The sequence below is a fragment of the Strigops habroptila genome, chromosome 5 (assembly GCF_004027225.2).
Source record: "Strigops habroptila isolate Jane chromosome 5, bStrHab1.2.pri, whole genome shotgun sequence".
NCBI classification, from domain to species: Eukaryota; Metazoa; Chordata; class Aves; order Psittaciformes; family Psittacidae; genus Strigops; species Strigops habroptila.
Genome location: NC_044281.2, coordinates 53,135,503 through 53,154,052, shown reverse-complemented (window position 1 = coordinate 53,154,052; position 18,550 = coordinate 53,135,503). Strand labels below are relative to the sequence as shown.

The following is an 18,550-nucleotide window of genomic DNA, read 5'->3' as shown; positions in this document are numbered from 1 at the left end:
CTGTGTGTCTGCAGGGCAGGACCAGGGTGGAGACAGATTTCCTCCTGCCTTTCAGGTGCTGCTTTGTAAGAACTGTGGAGCTGACAGGCTGACAAGTCAACTGATAACCAGCCTCCCACCTTCCACTAAAACTGATACACAACATGAAACTCTGCTTGCAAGCAAAGTTTAAGAAACTATGCCTTTGGATTGTGCATTTTATTGAAACGAGTACTTTTCTTGGGAGATGGGGTTAGCTTTGGTTAGATTGAAAATGTGTTTTGTACTAGCTCTTTACAACCAGTTGGTTTATTATTGCCATTAATTTGCCTTAATGTATAACATCAGCCATTATATTCAAAATAACTCATGTTTTAATACATACATGAGTCTGTTCATTTATTAGCTGAGTTTATTGACTATTAGCCTCTTAGTTGAAGCTCTCATGTTCGCAGATAAAAGAGAAGTTCTCCCTGCAAAATGATCAGAGAACTCACTTGGGTCCCCTTTGCTTTCTTTGCTCATCTTCACTGATTCTTTTTGGTGGTGGCTGTTTTTCTTAGGCCTGTACACTGGCACGAAGGAATGCAGAGGTATTCCTCAAGTACATCCACAGGAACAATGTCAGCATGCCTGGAGTAGCAAGCCATACAAGAGGGCCTGAGCAGCAGGTGAAAGGTTGGTGCACTGGTGCAATGATAGCATTGAAGGTTTTCTTTGCTTCTCCTTCTTTTGTGTGGTCATCCTAAAGTTTGTGAACATGCTGAGAAGGCACTTTAAGTTTAGCCATCCATTGTGACTGAAATGATACATATGCCTGACACATTTAGCAATGGTAGTGAGGCCTCTCAGAAAGTGATCCCTCTCTGCTAAGCATGAGCTCTTATACAGAACTCTGCTGTTCCAAGTAGTAGTGGACTCGGAAAGGAAGAGGGTTTGAAACATGGGTGCTTTCTTGCTTCTCTTGTCAGGAGAGTCCCAAAGTTGTTTGTCCCTAGGATGGATCTGCTATTTTTCTGTCCCTGGAATTCTGTTGGATGTCATACCACATCAGACAATCACCAGCAAAAGTATTTGACTGTAATTACTTTCCGTTAGACAAAAGAGCACTGTTTACAATCAGGAGATACATCTGAGATATTTGAAATGTCTCCACTTCTCTGCTTAGTTAAATAATTAATCTCTGCCTAGAAATGCTGCAAATGAGAGAAGCGATTCTGCAGAAATAAACCATTTTTGTTATTATTACTGGCTTTCTTACAAGCTTCAGGAAGATACAGGTTAAAAGCAGTGTGATCGTTATATATGGGAGGGATGGGAACTTGGGTTTTACACAGAAGGTGAAAATGGTGCTGCTGAAGAGATTATTTTCCTTCCTTTCAATGCCGGTTCTTCAGTGTTAACATGTTTTTGTTCAAATTTCCCACGCTACTGTGTCAAATGCTTGTTGTTGTGGACTTCTGTTCCCTATAGTTGAAAATCATGAGAAAATTAATTAACTCCTGAATCAGTAAGCCCTTAAATATGCACCTGATAGAAGCTTATGAGTGTTCCCCACTGAGCTTGTTTGAAATTACTCACTTATATAAAAATCAACTTCTATATTAGTCTTTTTCTAAGCCAAATGTGTAATTCTTGTGATTGGCGACTCTGTCCAAAGAAAATCTTTGAGTGGGCACTTTAGTTTGGAATAAAACGACCATATAGTAGGATACTTACTGTTTTTCCAAAGCAAAGTCATTAATACAGAACAAAATTAGTTTTCTTTGGCATAGACTGTTTATGCAGAGACCTGATCTAGAGCACCCATGACAAGGTTTGAGTTCCCTTTGTCATTCAAAGTTCCTGTTGTCCTCAGCAGGGACTAGGCTAGGTTTTGCAATTAACAGATTTTTTTGGCCTAAATCAGTGTCACACTTGTAAATAGGGAAGGATACATCCAAATCTGTTTGCTGCCACCAGTGTTGGTAACATAAGCAATGAATATTAGTATATTCGGGAATGGCTTAGGATGAGAGAGGTTGTTAACAGGTGCTGTAAATGATCACAAGTCACTGTAAGTGGTTGAGAAACCAGACTCCATGATTCGAATATAAGAGCGTAGCTGCTACCCCGGCTGCTTGTGCCTAAGCCCCCTCTAGTGGATGCTGCCTTGGAAGTTAGGGCAGGAGGGCTGCCATGCCTTACCTGCCAAGGCAGCGACCTGAGCTCCATACCCAAACATAGCTGGGTGAGTTACACTGCCGCCAGCTGCACATGGCTTAGCTCAGTTTAAATAGAAAACCTAGGTTTAACTAAGGTGTATGTTAGTGATATAGTGTAAATCTCTTGCACTCTCTCTGCATGTCATCTTTTCAGTTAAACACATGGTACTTTTTAAAGAGTCAGATCACACGCTTTTATCAAGTTGATACAGTCTGACTGAGCATTTGCGTTTTGAAGAACATGTATGTCCTAGACTTCCAGGAGCAGCAGGTCTCCTGCCAGTCTCCTGCTGAATCTGGGTGTCTGTCACATTCCCCTCTCACAGAAGACATTTTAGAGGACCAATATCATACCTAAAATTCTAGCCCAGCAATAACTTCACGAGGAGCACATAATGGGTCATCAGTCAGAGCAGCTGTACAAGAAACCTTACCAGGTATTTCAAACTGAGAGGTTAGATCTGAATTAAATTCAGTCATGACCAGAGCTCTGCATGGGACAGTAGGCTTTGGTGCCAAGTACTGCCTGTGGGCAGAGCAACAGACAAGGTAATAAACTGACATCTTCTCCGATGTCAACCAGTGCCAGGAAGGACTAGAAATCATGTACCTCAGTGTAGCTACTGGGGTAAATCCCAAACTCAGTTCTAGCATCTTCTCCTTTACCAGATAACCATGCAACTGCACTTCTTTTGGGTTGGTATTTGGTTTGGTTTGGTTATTTAAGCAGCCCCTTTGTACTTTTTTTAAAAAAAAACATGGATTCCATCTCAAGGGCTCTGCTCTTGGGAATGTGTTCCAGGCAGAGTGGGTAAATTCAGCTTTTTATGGCTTATTTCTGTAAGCACTCAGAGAATGACTAATCATGCAGACATTTTCCTTTGCCCTACAGCCATTCTGAGTGAGCTGTTGCAGAGGGAGAACCGGGTCCTTCACTTCTGGACCCTGAAGAAGCGGAGATTAGATCAGTGCCAACAATATGTTGTCTTTGAGCGCAGTGCCAAACAGGTAGTGTAAAAACCCTACTTTGTCTTTCTGTCCTGGCAGTGTGTAAGTATTTCCTGTATCTGCTTAATCAATGCCTCTGTGTGAGGTTCCTGTTGCAATCTCAAGCTATATTTAAAAACTGTAACTTTTGAAAACATGGCAAAGATTTTAAAAACAATTTAAGAAAATTCCAAAATCCAACAACAAAACTCAGTATTTTTGCCAGGCCAGATTAATTTCTGTGGGGTTTTTTTTCATTTGTTTGAAAATCAATACAAGAGCAAACTTGTTTTATTGAGCTGTTACTGAATGAGAAAACTGCTTTCCCTGCATGCATATTTGTCTGTATATAAGTATAATTCCCTACACTCCTTTTTCTTCTAGGAAATGTGCACTACCTTTTGTATCCTCTCCCACCTGCTTTGATTAGTGTATTCTTCTTGTGTGTTCCTAGAAAGTGTTTTAGTATACACAGTATTAAGTCCCAATGGATTTACTATCCTCTGTTTGGCAGATTTTTATTTTTTTTTGTCAGAGGATTAGTTCTTGACATACAAAGACTGTTTGTTTTGGTTTTCCTTTGTTTTTGCTTTTTATTTTTTTTGACATTCGCAGGCCTTAGACTGGATCCAAGAAACAGGCGAATATTACCTCTCTACTCACAACTCCACAGGGGAATCAGCAGAAGAAACTCAGGAACTCCTGAAGGAATATGGGGAATTCAGAATACCCGCCAAGGTAAACAGTGACTTTAATGTAATTACGGCATCTGCCTTAGTCTATGTTTATGATCCTATTTCAATGCCTTAAATCTCTGTAAAAATATTCTCTTGATTTTGTTTTTTCCTCCTGACATTCCTAGCCCAGAAGATAAATGTCTTTTGGGAGCTGTAATCTTTCATTTTCAGCAAGACATAAGCACAAAAAGGAGATTTTCTGTCCTCGATCTATACTGATCATAGAGCATTTTTGTTCTGATCAGAAGGAAGAACTCCATTTGCATACAGAATTCACAGTAACCTAATGAGACATACTCTAATTCCATCCTCAATCAATCATACAAGAATGGAATAAAGTAACTAATTGATCTGAACATATCCATGGTCATCTTGGATTCCTTCTTTATTCTATCATTACAATCAGAATTGGTTTCATTAATTCCAGCTGGGTTGATCACAGATGATCATATATTTCATTACAAATAATCTGCTGATCCCAATGAAATACTTCAAATAAATGGGTGTGTTAACTCTGGGGTGAACTTTTTTTAATACAAAACTGCATTACCAAGAGTCTCTTAATTTCTATGGAGCAATTCTGAGAAATCTGGTGGGGTTTACAGAGGAATGGTGATTGGATCTGCTTCAGACAAATTAATTCAAACTATAGGTAATTCACAGACAGTAAATCCACAGGGGTATTAACAGTCACTGATAAGGATCTAAATTGCAGAGTCAGACTGCAGCAAAACTGTGGCTTTGTTATTATGTAGCTTCATTTCACTGTGTCCTGAAATTGATCTTCTATAATCCTTAAATTCCTCATTAGGTTATCCATACTTGCATGGGTTTGATTCACAGGCTTTGTGGTGTTCTTGTCCCCTTCCTTTTTGCTTAGCTTGCACGTTTGTGAAAATAGGAGATAACCAGGAATGGATGGAAGTTAATTTCATCAGACAGGACCTGTACAAAATTCCTTTAACAGTACTTCTGGACTCTAACCATCCATAATTAGTCCCTCAGAAATAATGTTTCCGTTTATAAATTAATCTTGATCAGAATAATCCCAATTCATCTTGAAGTTTCCAAACTATTTCTTACCCTTATCTTAGCCTATGACTGAGTTTTATACTTTGCTCCTTATTGGCTGTTACTGACTGTTCCTTACACTGACACATCTAGTCTTGTTCCCTAGGGCTCTAGTAAATCACTTTCCTACTGCTGACCTAGAATATTTTCACTGCCACGTACAATCTGGTAAATGCATGTCACTCCCGGGCTCATGTTATTCTCAAATTAAACTGTAACTGAAAGCCTTCCTGATCCCAATAACTTTCTGACTTAAACAATTGTTTGGAAAGCAAAACCACCAGTAGCTTTTGCGAATGGAACATCCTTTAAATGTAACAGAAAGTCAGATTTTTACTTCTCCTAGCCTTGCTTACGTACTCAAATACTTTGCAAAGATGACCTCTGATTCAGCTGTTAATTTATTTTTTTGCTGGTGAAATTAATTAATTGCTTGTGAAATTTTTAAAATTCAGTTCTGTGTTTGACATCTGCTAGATGTTTTCTGGTCTGACATGCGTTTGTCCATTTGTGGCCAGATTACTGATTATGTCAAGTACCTGACAGTGTGTCTTGCTTCAGACAGCATGGAAAGTTCTCCCCATCTCTGAAAAGCACCTTGCCAGTACCTCTGGGGATACAACTGATTCTCCTTTTGCTTTTGAGGATTAACATGTGCATTATAGCTGGATGCAGTCTGTACAGTTGATATCTAAAGTTTATAAGCACTTTGTACTAGAGTTGGCTCAAACATGTTGTCCAGGCACCTTTGGTTCCTGGGATAGATTTGGAATCTAAGCTAAAATTTATAACTAGCTCCTTTGTGCCATATTTGCACGAAGTTCCTCAGCATAGTGACTAAGGGGCAGTCTGACTCCAAGTAGAAGAGACTTCTGGAAGGTTTAGGGGCTCAGTGGGTGTTTTGGAGTTCAGGCATCTTTTAATTTGTAATGCTCTAACTGGGACCAAAATACTGATGAAGGATTTTATAGTAGACCTGGAATTTGAATTTAAATTCTGTTTGTTTCTGGAACAGAGTAGTAGTGACTCAAACTCACTTCCTGGACTGATACGTGGTGTATTAATGACTTGCCTACACAGGTCTGCAGAATCACCTATGTATGGATTCAGAGTAGCTTGGTCGATTTTATGAGGTGTGATTTTTAAATCCTGTCTTCTACTTCAAGGCTCACAAAAAATAAGGTTCTGGTTGTGGGAAAGGAGGCATGTCTAACTTCCAACATGTTTTCCTTATGTGTTTGTGTGTGTGGTTTCAAAACTTGACTTTTTTTTATCTCATGCAGCTTCGTAAGTGTCCTTGTAAAAATGCAATTCCTTTCATGTTTTCCTGGGCAAAGTTTAAAGCATCTGATTCTGTATAAGACGAAGTACAGGCACTCTTTAATGATGTATAAAAAATTGTGAGCTGCTTCTGACTGCTGTGTGAATTGAAAGCAAAGGAAATAATAATAATGCAATGTAACAGATGACCATATTTTGGGCAGCAAACAAAGGAGAAAGTGAAGCTCCTCATCCAGCTGGCTGACAGCTTTGTAGAAAAAGGACATATACACGCCACTGAAATTAGGAAGTGGGTCACCACTGTTGACAAACGCTACCGTGACTTCTCTCTCAGGATGGGGAAATACCGCTACTCCCTGGAAAAAGCCCTCGGAATCAATACAGAGGTACCATAAGTCCATGTCCTGCTGGGGTTTTATACCGAAGCTGAAAGTCACAGAGGGAAATGAAGGATATGATATGAATGCTGCAGGTTATCATGTGTCCACTAGAAACACTTAAAATCCAACCAACTCAGAACTCAACTCCAATCCAAGCTCAGAACTGTTTCTGTTGAGAAAAGGTTCTTTTCTGGCAGATCAGTGATAGGAGGAGGAGGCAGATGAAGATCAGAAGGACTTTCTAAACAAACATTTGCACGATTCTTCATGAGACCACACAGCTACAGGGAAGGAGGGGGAAACACATTATTTGAATAAAAGTCTGTATAATTTTAGCATAAGCCATAAATGCTGTTCCCATGCCATTATCTTGAATCAGTCAGCTTTGACTCTAAGTTTCCATTCTCTGGTCCTTTAATTAATCAAAAAATTGATCCCCAACCTCATTTCTGAGCTCTTTTAGGTGAAATAAAACAGCACAAGAGAAACAAAAATTAGAACTTCCTGCTATTCCCTTGCCACAGTATTAAGGGGGAGTGCCAGAAGCAGAAACACTTAAAAAAATCTCAGTCAACAATCGTTTGAAAATAACTGTCAAAGAAAGAGGAATAAGTTCCCTCAAACCCTCAAAATACCTTACATGGCACTGTCTCTGGTTTGCACGAAGTTGCTAACCACACTCATGGCAGAAGGCTATTGGAAGTTGGGATTGTCTTTACGTAGTGTTGTGCTTTATCAGACTATTTACAAAGTCCCATACTAGGCAACTAATTTAGATGTGAAGCATTAAGGTAAAATTTAGATGTTTGTCATCAATACCTGTTCCTAGATAGGACTAACAGTGAAGATTGTAATAAATCTCATGGTGTTTTTTTAAGATTTCTCTCCTACCCTCTTGCTTTCTCCCTTCTCACTCTAGTTCTTTAAAATCTCTTCGATTTTCCTTCTTTCTGACATTGGTATTGTTATGTTTCCTTTGTCCATTCTTATCCATTTGATCTCATGAATATGCTGCATTTTGTACAACAGTAGGATTACAATGGATTTAAAATCTGTACTGTCATTTTTTTGTAGGATAACAAGGACCTAGAACTAGATATTATTCCAGCAAGTCTTTCTGACCGGGAGGTAAAACTGCGAGATGCAAATCATGAAGTCAATGAAGAAAAAAGGAAGTCAGCCAGAAAGAAAGAGTATGTCCCCAGACCCTCACAGTCTGCCATGATGCATTATCTAAGAGTGATTCTATGGCATTTGCATGACCAGAACTGGCTGGCAACCTTATAATTCCTTCCAGCTGTGAAGTTATTGAGATAAGTCTACAGGTGTAGGGCAGACATTGTAGGCTAGAGAATTTCAGAACATACAGGTTGAATTTATTTTGGTTTTAAGCAGAAGTTAACTTTTGGAAAGGGAAAGGAGTAAGTCAAGCATTTCAATTAGACCCTGATGTCATGGAGGTGCTCACTGTCATTATTTCTTTCTGGCTGTATGTGAAAAGTAAAATGAACAGGAGAAAAATGGAAGGCATCTTTATACATCTAGGTGTTATCTAAACTTCAATGACGTGGAGAGGAGTTAACTGGGTTTCAGTGACACATGAGTTCACTTGAAGTTAAGGTTCAAATTTTGGTGGGTGGGGAACTGGAAATATTTCATACTAGAGGAAATATTTTGGGAGTGCTTGTGGCACATAAATCTAGAAACAGTCTAATTTCACAGTATTTCATCTTAATTTTTATGCGAGAATATTCTGTGAAGCATTTGTATGTACAATCCTTCTCAGCTCTCTGGAATTGCCACTTGAGTGCATAACCTTGATAAGAAACTGTTTCTGCTTTAGGGAACAGTGGTTTCACTTGATATGCCTGTGGCACATTTTCAAAACATCAGACATTTCAACTTTGAGATGCTGAGCCTCAGACAGTACAGATGTGGTTCTTGGGCTTCCCAGTAGTCTGGATTCTTTCATGTTGGATACCAAGATGTTGAAGCCTCTTCAAAGTCATCGTGTCTCCCAAATCTCTCTGTATTGCCACTGAAGATCAAGTTTCAGGGTCCCTTACAACTGGCTGTTAGTGAAGATGCAAGTGTTGTTGGTGAATCTCAAGTCCTTACTCCTGGGGAAAAAAAAATTCTGAGAATCAGTTGGCTGTTAAGGATATGCATGTTGATAGTAAATCACAGCTCAGGATTGCAGAAATACAACTTAATAGGCTTTTATTCAAAAAAGGCATTTAGAAAATAACCCTAAAAGGGACTAGAATATGAAATGGCTTTTCATTCATGGACCTGAAAGGTGCCAAGTAAGGCAGCTGAAAGTTTAGAATGCAAGTACACAGATTAAGATAACAGAAGGTTATTTTGTTTTCTGTTCAGCAGACATTATAGGCATTTGTACAAAACACCTGAAATACTGTTTTTCCCCCCCCCCCAGATTTATTATGGCTGAGCTGCTTCAGACAGAAAAAGCTTATGTCAGGGACTTACATGAATGTTTAGAGGTAAGTTACAGCCTGGGAAGTCTCCAGTATTTTCAAGAAGGACATGGTATCCTTTGCAGATGTTCACTGTACTGACTCTTGTACTTTGACAAGAGTCTGTGTGAAGGTACCACCACTGGTGACTAGCCTCAGAGCTGTGTCCTGGTGGTGGTGGGAGCTGGTCGGGCAGCAGAGGAAGCTTGTCTCCCACTGGTTTGAGCCATGCCCTGTGCTTCACACGCTTGGCTGTAAATGTCTGCCTCTCCAGGGACACCTGAGTTTGTCTTTATTTACAAAGCTGCACTCACCCCTGCAGAGTGAGAGCAATGTTCTGGGCCTCAGTAAAGAGCAATATATTTGGATGTTGACCTGAAATTTGTTGGTTTATAGTGGTTTTTTTTTGAATCATGGAGCATTTTCTTCAGAATTCAAATCTATTCCTTTGGATCGTTTTATACTAGGGAAAGAGCTGGATTTGCACAGCCAAATACCTTGTCTAGCTCTACAGCAGGGTGCTTCTGAGGGGGACTGTAATATTCAAGGAAAAAAACAGTGAAATCTGTCAGCTTTCACATTCCTGCAGTTTGAAAGATTTTTGTGTGTCTAATGCTACTGAAGTGGCAAATACAGCTTATCTTGCCACTGTTTCTGCCTGCAGTTTTTGGTCACCATCAGTTGGACAGCAAAGACAGGTGCTGTTGGCATGTTTTTCCTTAGACGACTTCTAAGTGTCATCACTTTGGATTTCTCTGGAGAGCTTTCTGTGACAGTGGAATACTTAATTTTTTATTTTTTTTTTTAGCTTGTTTGTTTAATCTCAGAGTACATAGTTCTCTTGTCAGCCTGTGCCTTTGGCAATAGAACAGGGAGATCTATTCTTTTTCATTGCATTTATTCACAAAGCTAAGAACTGCTGGTGTCTTCCAGACTTACCTTTGGGAAATGACAAGTGGAGTGGAAGAAATACCTGCTGGGATCCTTAATAAAGAACACATCATCTTTGGCAATATTCAGGAGATATATGACTTTCATAACAAGTAGGTTTTCCTGACAGTTCTGTTAATATTTACTGACTAAGGAAACCAAAGGCATGTGTATACCTGTACAACCATATGGTGTCTGCAGTGAACATCTACAGAACAATGCACACAGGAGTGTAAAGTAATTGATGCAGATTTGCAAAATAATGTTTGATTTCTTGCTTTGTTTCTTTTACAAAAATGAATTGCGACTTATTTTAAAATTTGTCTACAGCTGAATAACAACGTTGAAGTTATATTATACTGATGTTTTGTAGTCCTATACATGCTTTCCATCTCACAGCACTAGATCTAGTCTCAAAGCTTGCCTGTTAAAAATATAATCTCTTGGAAAACACGAGGTGGGGAAAAAAGGGATGGTTGACATGCGCTAGGTTAATAAGTAGCTTTTCTGGAACTTGGAGACTCTCTGTATTTAATCTGTAACTAACCGTACTCCATTTTATCAAAATAAGACTGTGTATCAGATCAGCTTAGAGGGCATTGTTTCCCTGCTGTAATGTGAGCGCAATAGCAGTTATAAACTTCACATTTAGGGGTGATGAATCCCGCAAGTTCAGTCTGAATTTCAAAGTCTGTCTTCAAGTTACACATCAAAACCAGAGCAGTTTGAAAAAATAAATCAGAAAGCCCTTCCCTGTTGAAGTTCTGGGTCTCTTCGAGTGCTTCAGCCAGACAAATGCAGCATCATACACATAAAAATGGTGAGGAGAGGCTGCCATATGCATGCTTTTGTGCAAGAAGAAGATACAAGTATTGATCATTAGCACTGGTTAACTCATTGGTCATTCTGCTTCTCCTGGGTATTTGCTGTAACTAATTACTTTGGTGTCTTTTTTTTTTCAGCATTTTTCTAAAAGAACTAGAGAAATATGAACAACTGCCTGAGGATGTGGGCCACTGCTTTGTCACCTGGGTAATGAGGCTTCTTTTCTTTATTTATTCAAATTAATTCCTCCATCACAGAGGGAAACAAGCTAGGAATTGGAGCAATGGTTAGATCCTTAGTGATAAGTGGGGTTAGGAGCTAATCTGGAATGACTGCTTTGTCCTTCACCTCGCTCAGTGTGAAAGGTTCCCCCCCTTAATTCTGCTCCTAATCAGTGGAGTGAATGCTTTCTAGAGCCTCTCTCCTTGTCCTGCACTGACTAGCACAGCTTTTACCTCTGCTGGTTCCTGTTTAATAGTATTTCATTAAACCAAACCTGTATTTAGGTGTGACATTCATTGTGAAAGGCCCTGGGAGGACAGACCTTTCAAATCTTAATATGCCTTCCTTAGAGAATTATAGTCATGCCATGAGGACTCTACAAAGGCATGAACAACATGTTTTATCAACATTTTCCATCATAAATTACTGTCAAATGCTGAGCCACTGTGCTCTCTCATTCTATTACCCAATGCCAGAGTAATTTCCAACAGGACCTTGAAATATTGATGCTGAGAGTCTTCATGGATGTAGGAGACTCCAGGAATTGGCGACAGTAATTTATCTGTATGAAAGCTGTTCTCTTTTCAAAATATTTACCAGGCAAGTCAGCCATCTTCACATTTTCTCTGCTGGTTTTATTCGTATTTCAAGGTTGGGAATTAGTATTTTAAAAGTCATTACAGAAAATTGTCACTTATCAAAAAAATGAGCATGTTTGGGTGATTTCAAATGCGCCTTTAATTTAAAAACATGACACAAATATTGATGAAATGGATTCAGAAATATTTTTTACAAAGAAGACATTAAGTATTTATGAAAGATGGACACATTTTATGTATCATTCTGTGCAAAATCTTCATGGTACTTTTAAGATACTACCACATCATCTCAGCAATAGTACATGTCCAGACCTGTGTGTATGGTTGCAGACATACATGAAAAGCAGCCTGCCCAATTGTCCCGTTATTTAGATACTTGGTATAAAAAATGCAATAGTAATGAAAGAAAGCTATCCTCCTCTTCTGCTCGCCTGCTTCTTTCTGAGACAAAGTTCAATAATGCAAAACTGCTCTAAGTCAGGAGTGCACAGATGCTCTTAATTTCCCTTTAAAAACAAATAAATTCGGAAATGAAATCCAAAACACTCGTAGCACAACGTAAAGTTTGTGCCATTAAAGTCTGAACCAAGGTAGGAAAGGCAAGTCTGGGCCAGGCATCACAAATCTGAGCCAGTCTTAAGTCCAAATGTTGGCTCAGTCCAATTTAAGCTTGTCGAGTCTCTTGCCCAGTTTCTACACTGGCTTTATCATCAAGCAGGTGATAGAACCAACATTCATGACTGGGTCTTGAGACTCGCAGACTTCTGGATACAGTCTGTGTAATTAGACCTCTTAGAAATTATTTTATATCTGGATTCACTTTTTAGACCTTCCCTTTGTATCATTTATAAAGAAAGTCTCCCATAGCTGTTACATGGTGCACCAATTTTCCTCAGAACTGCTCAGGTAAGGTAAGAACTGTCTGTAAGTCTTCTGTTTGTAATTTACAAATCTTATGTCTCTTTGAGGGGAAGGTTTATCACCTGTATTTGTCCTGGTGAGCCTTAATGAAAGACTGGGAGCAGAAAAATAGCTTATCTTGCTTTTCCCTTGATGTTTGTTTTCACAGGCAGATAAATTTCAGATGTATGTCACCTACTGCAAAAACAAGCCTGACTCCAATCAGCTCATCCTGGAACATGCAGGGACTTTCTTTGATGTAAGCAGCCACTGCCATTTTCCTTCAGTGTGCACAGGACAGCTGAAACACCTCCTCTTTACATCTGAACAATGGGTTCCTTTTTTTGCTTTGGGGTTTGGGTTTTTTTCATTCCACTGCAGATATCGCATGCTGTGAAAACTGATAGGCTGTGGTGTGATGTGTGATTTCATCAGTGTGGCAAGTCATTTTTAGTGGAGACACACATTCTTATGGGAACCTTTGTGCATTTTTGAGACCAAATCCTTTCTAAAAATCTGGTTTAGATGTACCCTCTACTTCTGGATTTAGTGGTAGAATGAAAAGCAGATCCCATTATATTTTATGACTTGAAATCCCCTAGTCCAAAACAAGATCCTGTCCTTCTGTTCTGCAAAATTTACCCACCCTATTACACATTTGCTTCATCATGCTAGTAAGGAACTCCATTGACTGCAGTTAGACTATTTCCCTTACAAGCACTACACCAGGTGATAGACATTTGCAGGCTCCGATCCCAGTTTTGTAGCCTGAGAAAAATCTTTAAAGCTTTTGAGTACTTTTAACCTAAGCTTTCCCTCTGATTTTTGGAACTTTATCCATTTTTCCATGCTTGACTGCTACCTTATAGCTTTAATTAGTCGCCTTTCTGAAAAAAAGCTAAGACCTCGTTTCCAAAGCATTGAAAATCTCGTTACAAATGTAACCACTCAGCAGGATCCAACCTGTGATGTGGTTGGCAGCTGAGGTGAATCAGCTCCTCTGGGTTTCCTATGTGGCAATGTTTATAGCATTTCAATTAAACTCAACACTGAAAGATCTCTCATGAGCCAGAGGAAAAATTACGAACTTTTCTTTTGCGTTGTTACCATATGGTCTGAAAGTAGAATTGAATTGAATTGATTTTCCAGGAGGTGGCGCTTGAGCCTGTTGAATGGTTTATCCTAGTTGGTGCCTCATGGAGGGTTTGAGCCGCCTTAGGTGTCTATCAGTGTAGTTTGCACAGGTTAAAAGTGTTTCCTCTGCTCAGCTTTTCCACTCCAGCTCTGTACATGGGCTGGAAACCTGCCTGACGTTGCTTAATAGTGAATATTCAAGTGCCTGTATCTGACACTTGTTTTGCAAGAGGAGATATTTTCCTTCAATTAGTAGGAGTTGTGCTGCGCTATGCAGTGATGCCTGTGCAAAAAGAAAGCTGGCTATCCCCTCCCCCCCCCCCCAAAAAAAAAGAAAAAAATCCTCTAAGGTAGTGCAAAGTACCTGTAGATCCTTCTTATCTTGATCTTGGACTGGCAGTGGTTCAGTGGCAGGACAGGGAACAGTCTGGCCCAAGGAATACAGCAAAATAGCTGGTTCTTTTCCAAGCAGAACCTGGAATTTCCCAAAACACCCTAATGGTGAGAGTGAGTTATCTAGAATAACACCCCTTCATAAGAAGCCTGTCTGAAGATCACAAGTTTACAGCTCCTCAAATTGTATAAACCATAGAAAGCCATCTTTGGGATGAAAACAAGCAGTCCCAAGTCCCAGTAATCTGTTTGAACCCTTCAAGTCCATGGAAAGTTTGTAGATTCAGGGCTTATTGCAAGGGTTAGCTAATTAGGAGAAGGAGCAAAAATAAGTGACATATATTGTATGAAACTGAAGAGAATTAGTAACAATGCTGTCATAGCTGGGATGTTCTAAGGATATAAGTAAAGCCATATATGTAGAGAAAAGCAGTTTCTCTTCTTAGACCAGTTAATACAGAAGGAAAATTATACACAAACTTTCAATTATGAAACTTCCCTAGTTTATCGTATAGCATTAGTCTAATAAAGGATAAAGAGTATTATCTTCCCTCCCTACAGATCTTGCTTTTTTTATAAAATTCGTAAGTTATTGGTATGGTTATAATAGCTGGAATTTGCATAGGGGATGGAACTAGTATGCTTACTTTTATATGACTGCAGTAGACTTACAAATTTAGTTCTTTCACTTTTTGTATCTTTCTTGTTCAGCATTTGAGAGTATTACTATGTTTCAAAGATAAATGATGCCTACTGTATTTAGCAATCTGTAATATTTGTAATACCATATACTTCAGGCTAGCAAGATGTATTTTTGATTACCAACATGTGTTGGCCCTCAGCTTCAGCTGCTGGAAATCAGCATATTATTGAGGTGATCATGTTGATTTTATTGTCTGTTATTTAAATGAGCTTTTGTCCTCAGGACAAAACCAGAATTTGTTTCAGTCATCTACATGCTTCTTCTATTTTGAGTATTTTTTTCTTTAAATCTTGGAAAAGATCAGTTGTTACATTCAAGAAGCCTCAGGGCGCCTTTAACTTGCACGACCAGCATGGAACATGGTAAAAGCTCATTGACTTTTGTAGCTTTGCAGACTATTGTCTTTCTGCATGGATGATGGTTCTTGGACAGTTTCTCCCCTGAGCTGGAGCGTCCCTTAGGAAATAGGCAGAGGCACAAGCAGAAATATTTTTTTCTGAAATTGCTCACCAGCCATTTGTGTCGTGCATTACAAAACCTAAATGTTTTGTGAGAGCTTTAGCGCTGAATCAAATTACTCAGCAAGTCATTAGTTTGTATACCCAGTTCAGGATGCAATTTGTCCTCCTACTAAACAACTGTACATGATTAGATGACTTACCTTAATTTGTGAATCTCTTTAGATATTTTATACAAAATCTGGGCACTTTATCGTTGCTTCATGGTAAATTCAGCAATTCTTTTGGTATGAAATTGTATTTAAGTGTTCCTGTCTCCATGTTGTCCATTCAAGGGCCTCTGAGGGTCCTGTGATGCACTATGCAGAGGACATTCTTGGTGTTTGGGATTCTGTCATTGCATGTAAGATTACACATTGATCCTCTTCTGCAGCTCATCCAGTTTGCAATACAACAACTGCCAGCACATGTTGCCTTGTCGGGTATCTTAATTTCTTCCAGGCCCTTGGGGTGCTTTTCCACCCAAGAAATAACTTGTGTCTAATGGTGGGCCATGGTGCAACTATAATGTGAACCAAGCTTGCTTTAAACAAGAAGCAGGGCAAAGTAGAAAGCACAGAGCCCTGTGGCTAGCTTGCTTCTTAAACCTGCCAGCTGCTTCAAAGATAGCTCAGATATATTTGCACTTCATGTTACTTAGAGGTGTGTCTAGAGAAATGTCTGCACTACTGTGCTCTGCCCTGCACAGACCCACATTACATCGCGACATCTCCAGTTGTTACAAACCAACCCAAGACATACTCCAGCAAGTTGCCCATCTTACTCCAACACTTGAGGGACCAGACGGAGAAGCTGCAGGGAGAATGTCCCTTTCCAGCAATGTACTTGTCTGTTTGCCATCTAACAGTGCTATTGCCTTACTGCTGCAGGTTCCCATGCATCAGGGACAAATGTCACTCCACCAACCCACTCTGTCTCTGCACAGTATGACCAGGGAGCACCCTGGCAGAGCAAGGAATGCCTGAAGGGGTAGCATTTTGCTGGGAGCATGTTCTGCTATTCAGAGAGCTGGGAGGAGGGAGTAGAGCTAAATTCATTATTTGGATCCTGCAAAAACAATTGTACTTAGCTCCAGGAAGTTCACAGACATGGCTGAGGTCTTGCTGGCTCCTGCAGTTACTAATAGAGTCCCAAGCCATGCTCTGCAGGCAGTGTCCCTGTTTGGCGCCAGCCATGACTCAGCTTCATGCAAATTCCATTAACCCACACACAGAGCCCCTTCTCTTTTGGGTCTTGTTCGTGGCAACAGTGATATTTTTTTCTAAGACAAACTTACCTAGTACAAAAAAATATATATCTGTTGGCATGCTGTGTGAAAAGTGGCTATTTTTATATCTAAGCATAAACACTGGAGCTAAAAAAACCCAGTAACCTCCCCAGTACTCAGCAGAAAATCAGACTGTATACAAAAAGAGAATCTCCATTCTTGGCAGCTCTTCCACCTTCATCTTCTGTGACTTCTTTACAGCTCCAAATCTACCCTTCAGTAGGTGGAGATAAGTCCCATTCTCTTCCCCAACTGCTCCCGTAGGAACCAAGAATTTCCTAATATCCAGGAGCAAGGGGAGGCATGCCTTTGTGGAGACAGAAGGAATTCCAACCTGTTCTATTTCAGCAGAGAATCTGCCCCTGTAGGGCATAATTTTGAAGCCTGTTAGAAGGCTAATTGTGTGGTTTAGCATCCTGTAGGATTTTCAGGAGCTCCTAACTCCCACTGGAACCAGCTGGAGGGAGGCAGCTGGGCCCTTTGCAGACCTCACCAGGTGCCTATCTGCACTGTCTCCAGAAGTGCATGAACACGTCACACATGAGTACATCACACAAAATGTGTGATCAGCAGAGACATTTTGGTTGAGGTTCAGGTGACAAAACAGAAGCATTCAGTGCTGTAAAAGGTGTCATAAGGGTATCTCTCCTGGCCCCCAGGTGCCACCTCAGAATACCATAGGTCTGTCATCACTGTGTCAGACCTGTTACTCACATGTGGATATTTCAGCTACCCCAGGGCTCTCAGATGGCACTAGACGCTGATATTTAGACAGCTAAATTACACCCTACGCATGCAATTTAATTTAATGTCACTCCATTTTAATTGGATGTTAAGACTCTGCTTTCAACCTTCATAGCTAAGAGAAACCAGTTGACATGAAAGATAAGTCATACTTAAATTGAAGCCTGTGTAGTTTACTCAACATGGCCTTAGCTTGACTTGCACAAGGCCCCTGCAGTTTAAGCAGCCTTAAGGGGACTCTGCAGTTTATTGCCAGCCTCTCCGAAACCACGGTTATTTGCATCTGAGCTTAAAGACAGTTAAAAAACTAAACAAAGAAAGCCAGAGGTCCAGAGCTAAAATTAGTTATGGGTGGTTCTGTCTGGCAGCAGTTTAATAGTTTTCCATGACTGACTACTGTTTTTATCTCTTCTAGGAAATTCAGCAAAGACATGGTCTGGCCAACTCTATTTCTTCTTACTTAATCAAGCCTGTTCAGAGGATCACAAAATATCAACTCCTACTGAAGGTACCACAGTGAGCTCACCCAAATCAGTTCATGCTCTGCATGAACATGCAGAGCAGTTCATGGGTGTAATGAATTAACCCATTCTTAAGGGAGCTGTTTCATCACCTGTTCATGACCTGTAAGCAGCTGCTGCTGAGCTGGTGCTCCTACTTCCCAGGCCTGACCATGGCAACAAAGTGTGAAATCAGGTTGGGTGTTTGGGTATTTTAAAGGAAAAGACTCACAGAAAGAAAAGTACGAACAGTAAAAAACTGATCACCTGTTTCAACTGTTTGTTTGGGGGCTTTTGTGTTCAGGGGGGGTTTGGGCTTTTATCCAAGTGGATTCAAACCTAAGAAGTGAGAACTGGGAAAGGGATATTTGAAAAGATGACAGGACTGTTTACTTTCCTTCTTGCTAAAGTTTGTGACGTGTAATATTTTGATTAAAGGCTTCAGTGGCATCAGTAATGAACTTTGGGAAATTTCACTGACTCTTGACCTGGCAGACTCCTTCGCTGGCAGTAAGATTCTATTTGGGAGCTAACATGTTTGCATTTGAAAAACAGGGAAAAGCTTCATATATAAAGCAACGACTTCTAAGTGAAACATAAACATTTCCCATTAATAAAAAAATAAAAAATAAAACACCTTTGTTGGTTTGTTGTAAATTGGTTACAGGTTTTTGCAATATCTTGTGAGCAGGTGAATTT

General features: G+C 39.9%; 1 protein-coding gene across 8 annotated transcripts in view; it reads left to right on the top strand.

Annotated features, from left to right (window-relative positions):
* KALRN (kalirin RhoGEF kinase) overlaps window positions 1-18,550 on the top strand; it is a 514,962-nt gene that overhangs the window by 353,164 nt on the left and 143,248 nt on the right. For all 8 annotated transcript variants that reach the window (XM_030485889.1, XM_030485890.1, XM_030485893.1 and 5 more), the window contains exons 20-29: window positions 543-657; window positions 3,076-3,191; window positions 3,786-3,908; window positions 6,463-6,645; window positions 7,714-7,832; window positions 9,077-9,143; window positions 10,050-10,159; window positions 11,009-11,078; window positions 12,762-12,851; window positions 17,767-17,859. In XM_030485889.1, the coding sequence (XP_030341749.1) occupies window positions 543-657; window positions 3,076-3,191; window positions 3,786-3,908; window positions 6,463-6,645; window positions 7,714-7,832; window positions 9,077-9,143; window positions 10,050-10,159; window positions 11,009-11,078; window positions 12,762-12,851; window positions 17,767-17,859 (1,086 nt within the window). The remainder of the gene's footprint in view (window positions 1-542; window positions 658-3,075; window positions 3,192-3,785; window positions 3,909-6,462; window positions 6,646-7,713; window positions 7,833-9,076; window positions 9,144-10,049; window positions 10,160-11,008; window positions 11,079-12,761; window positions 12,852-17,766; window positions 17,860-18,550) is intronic.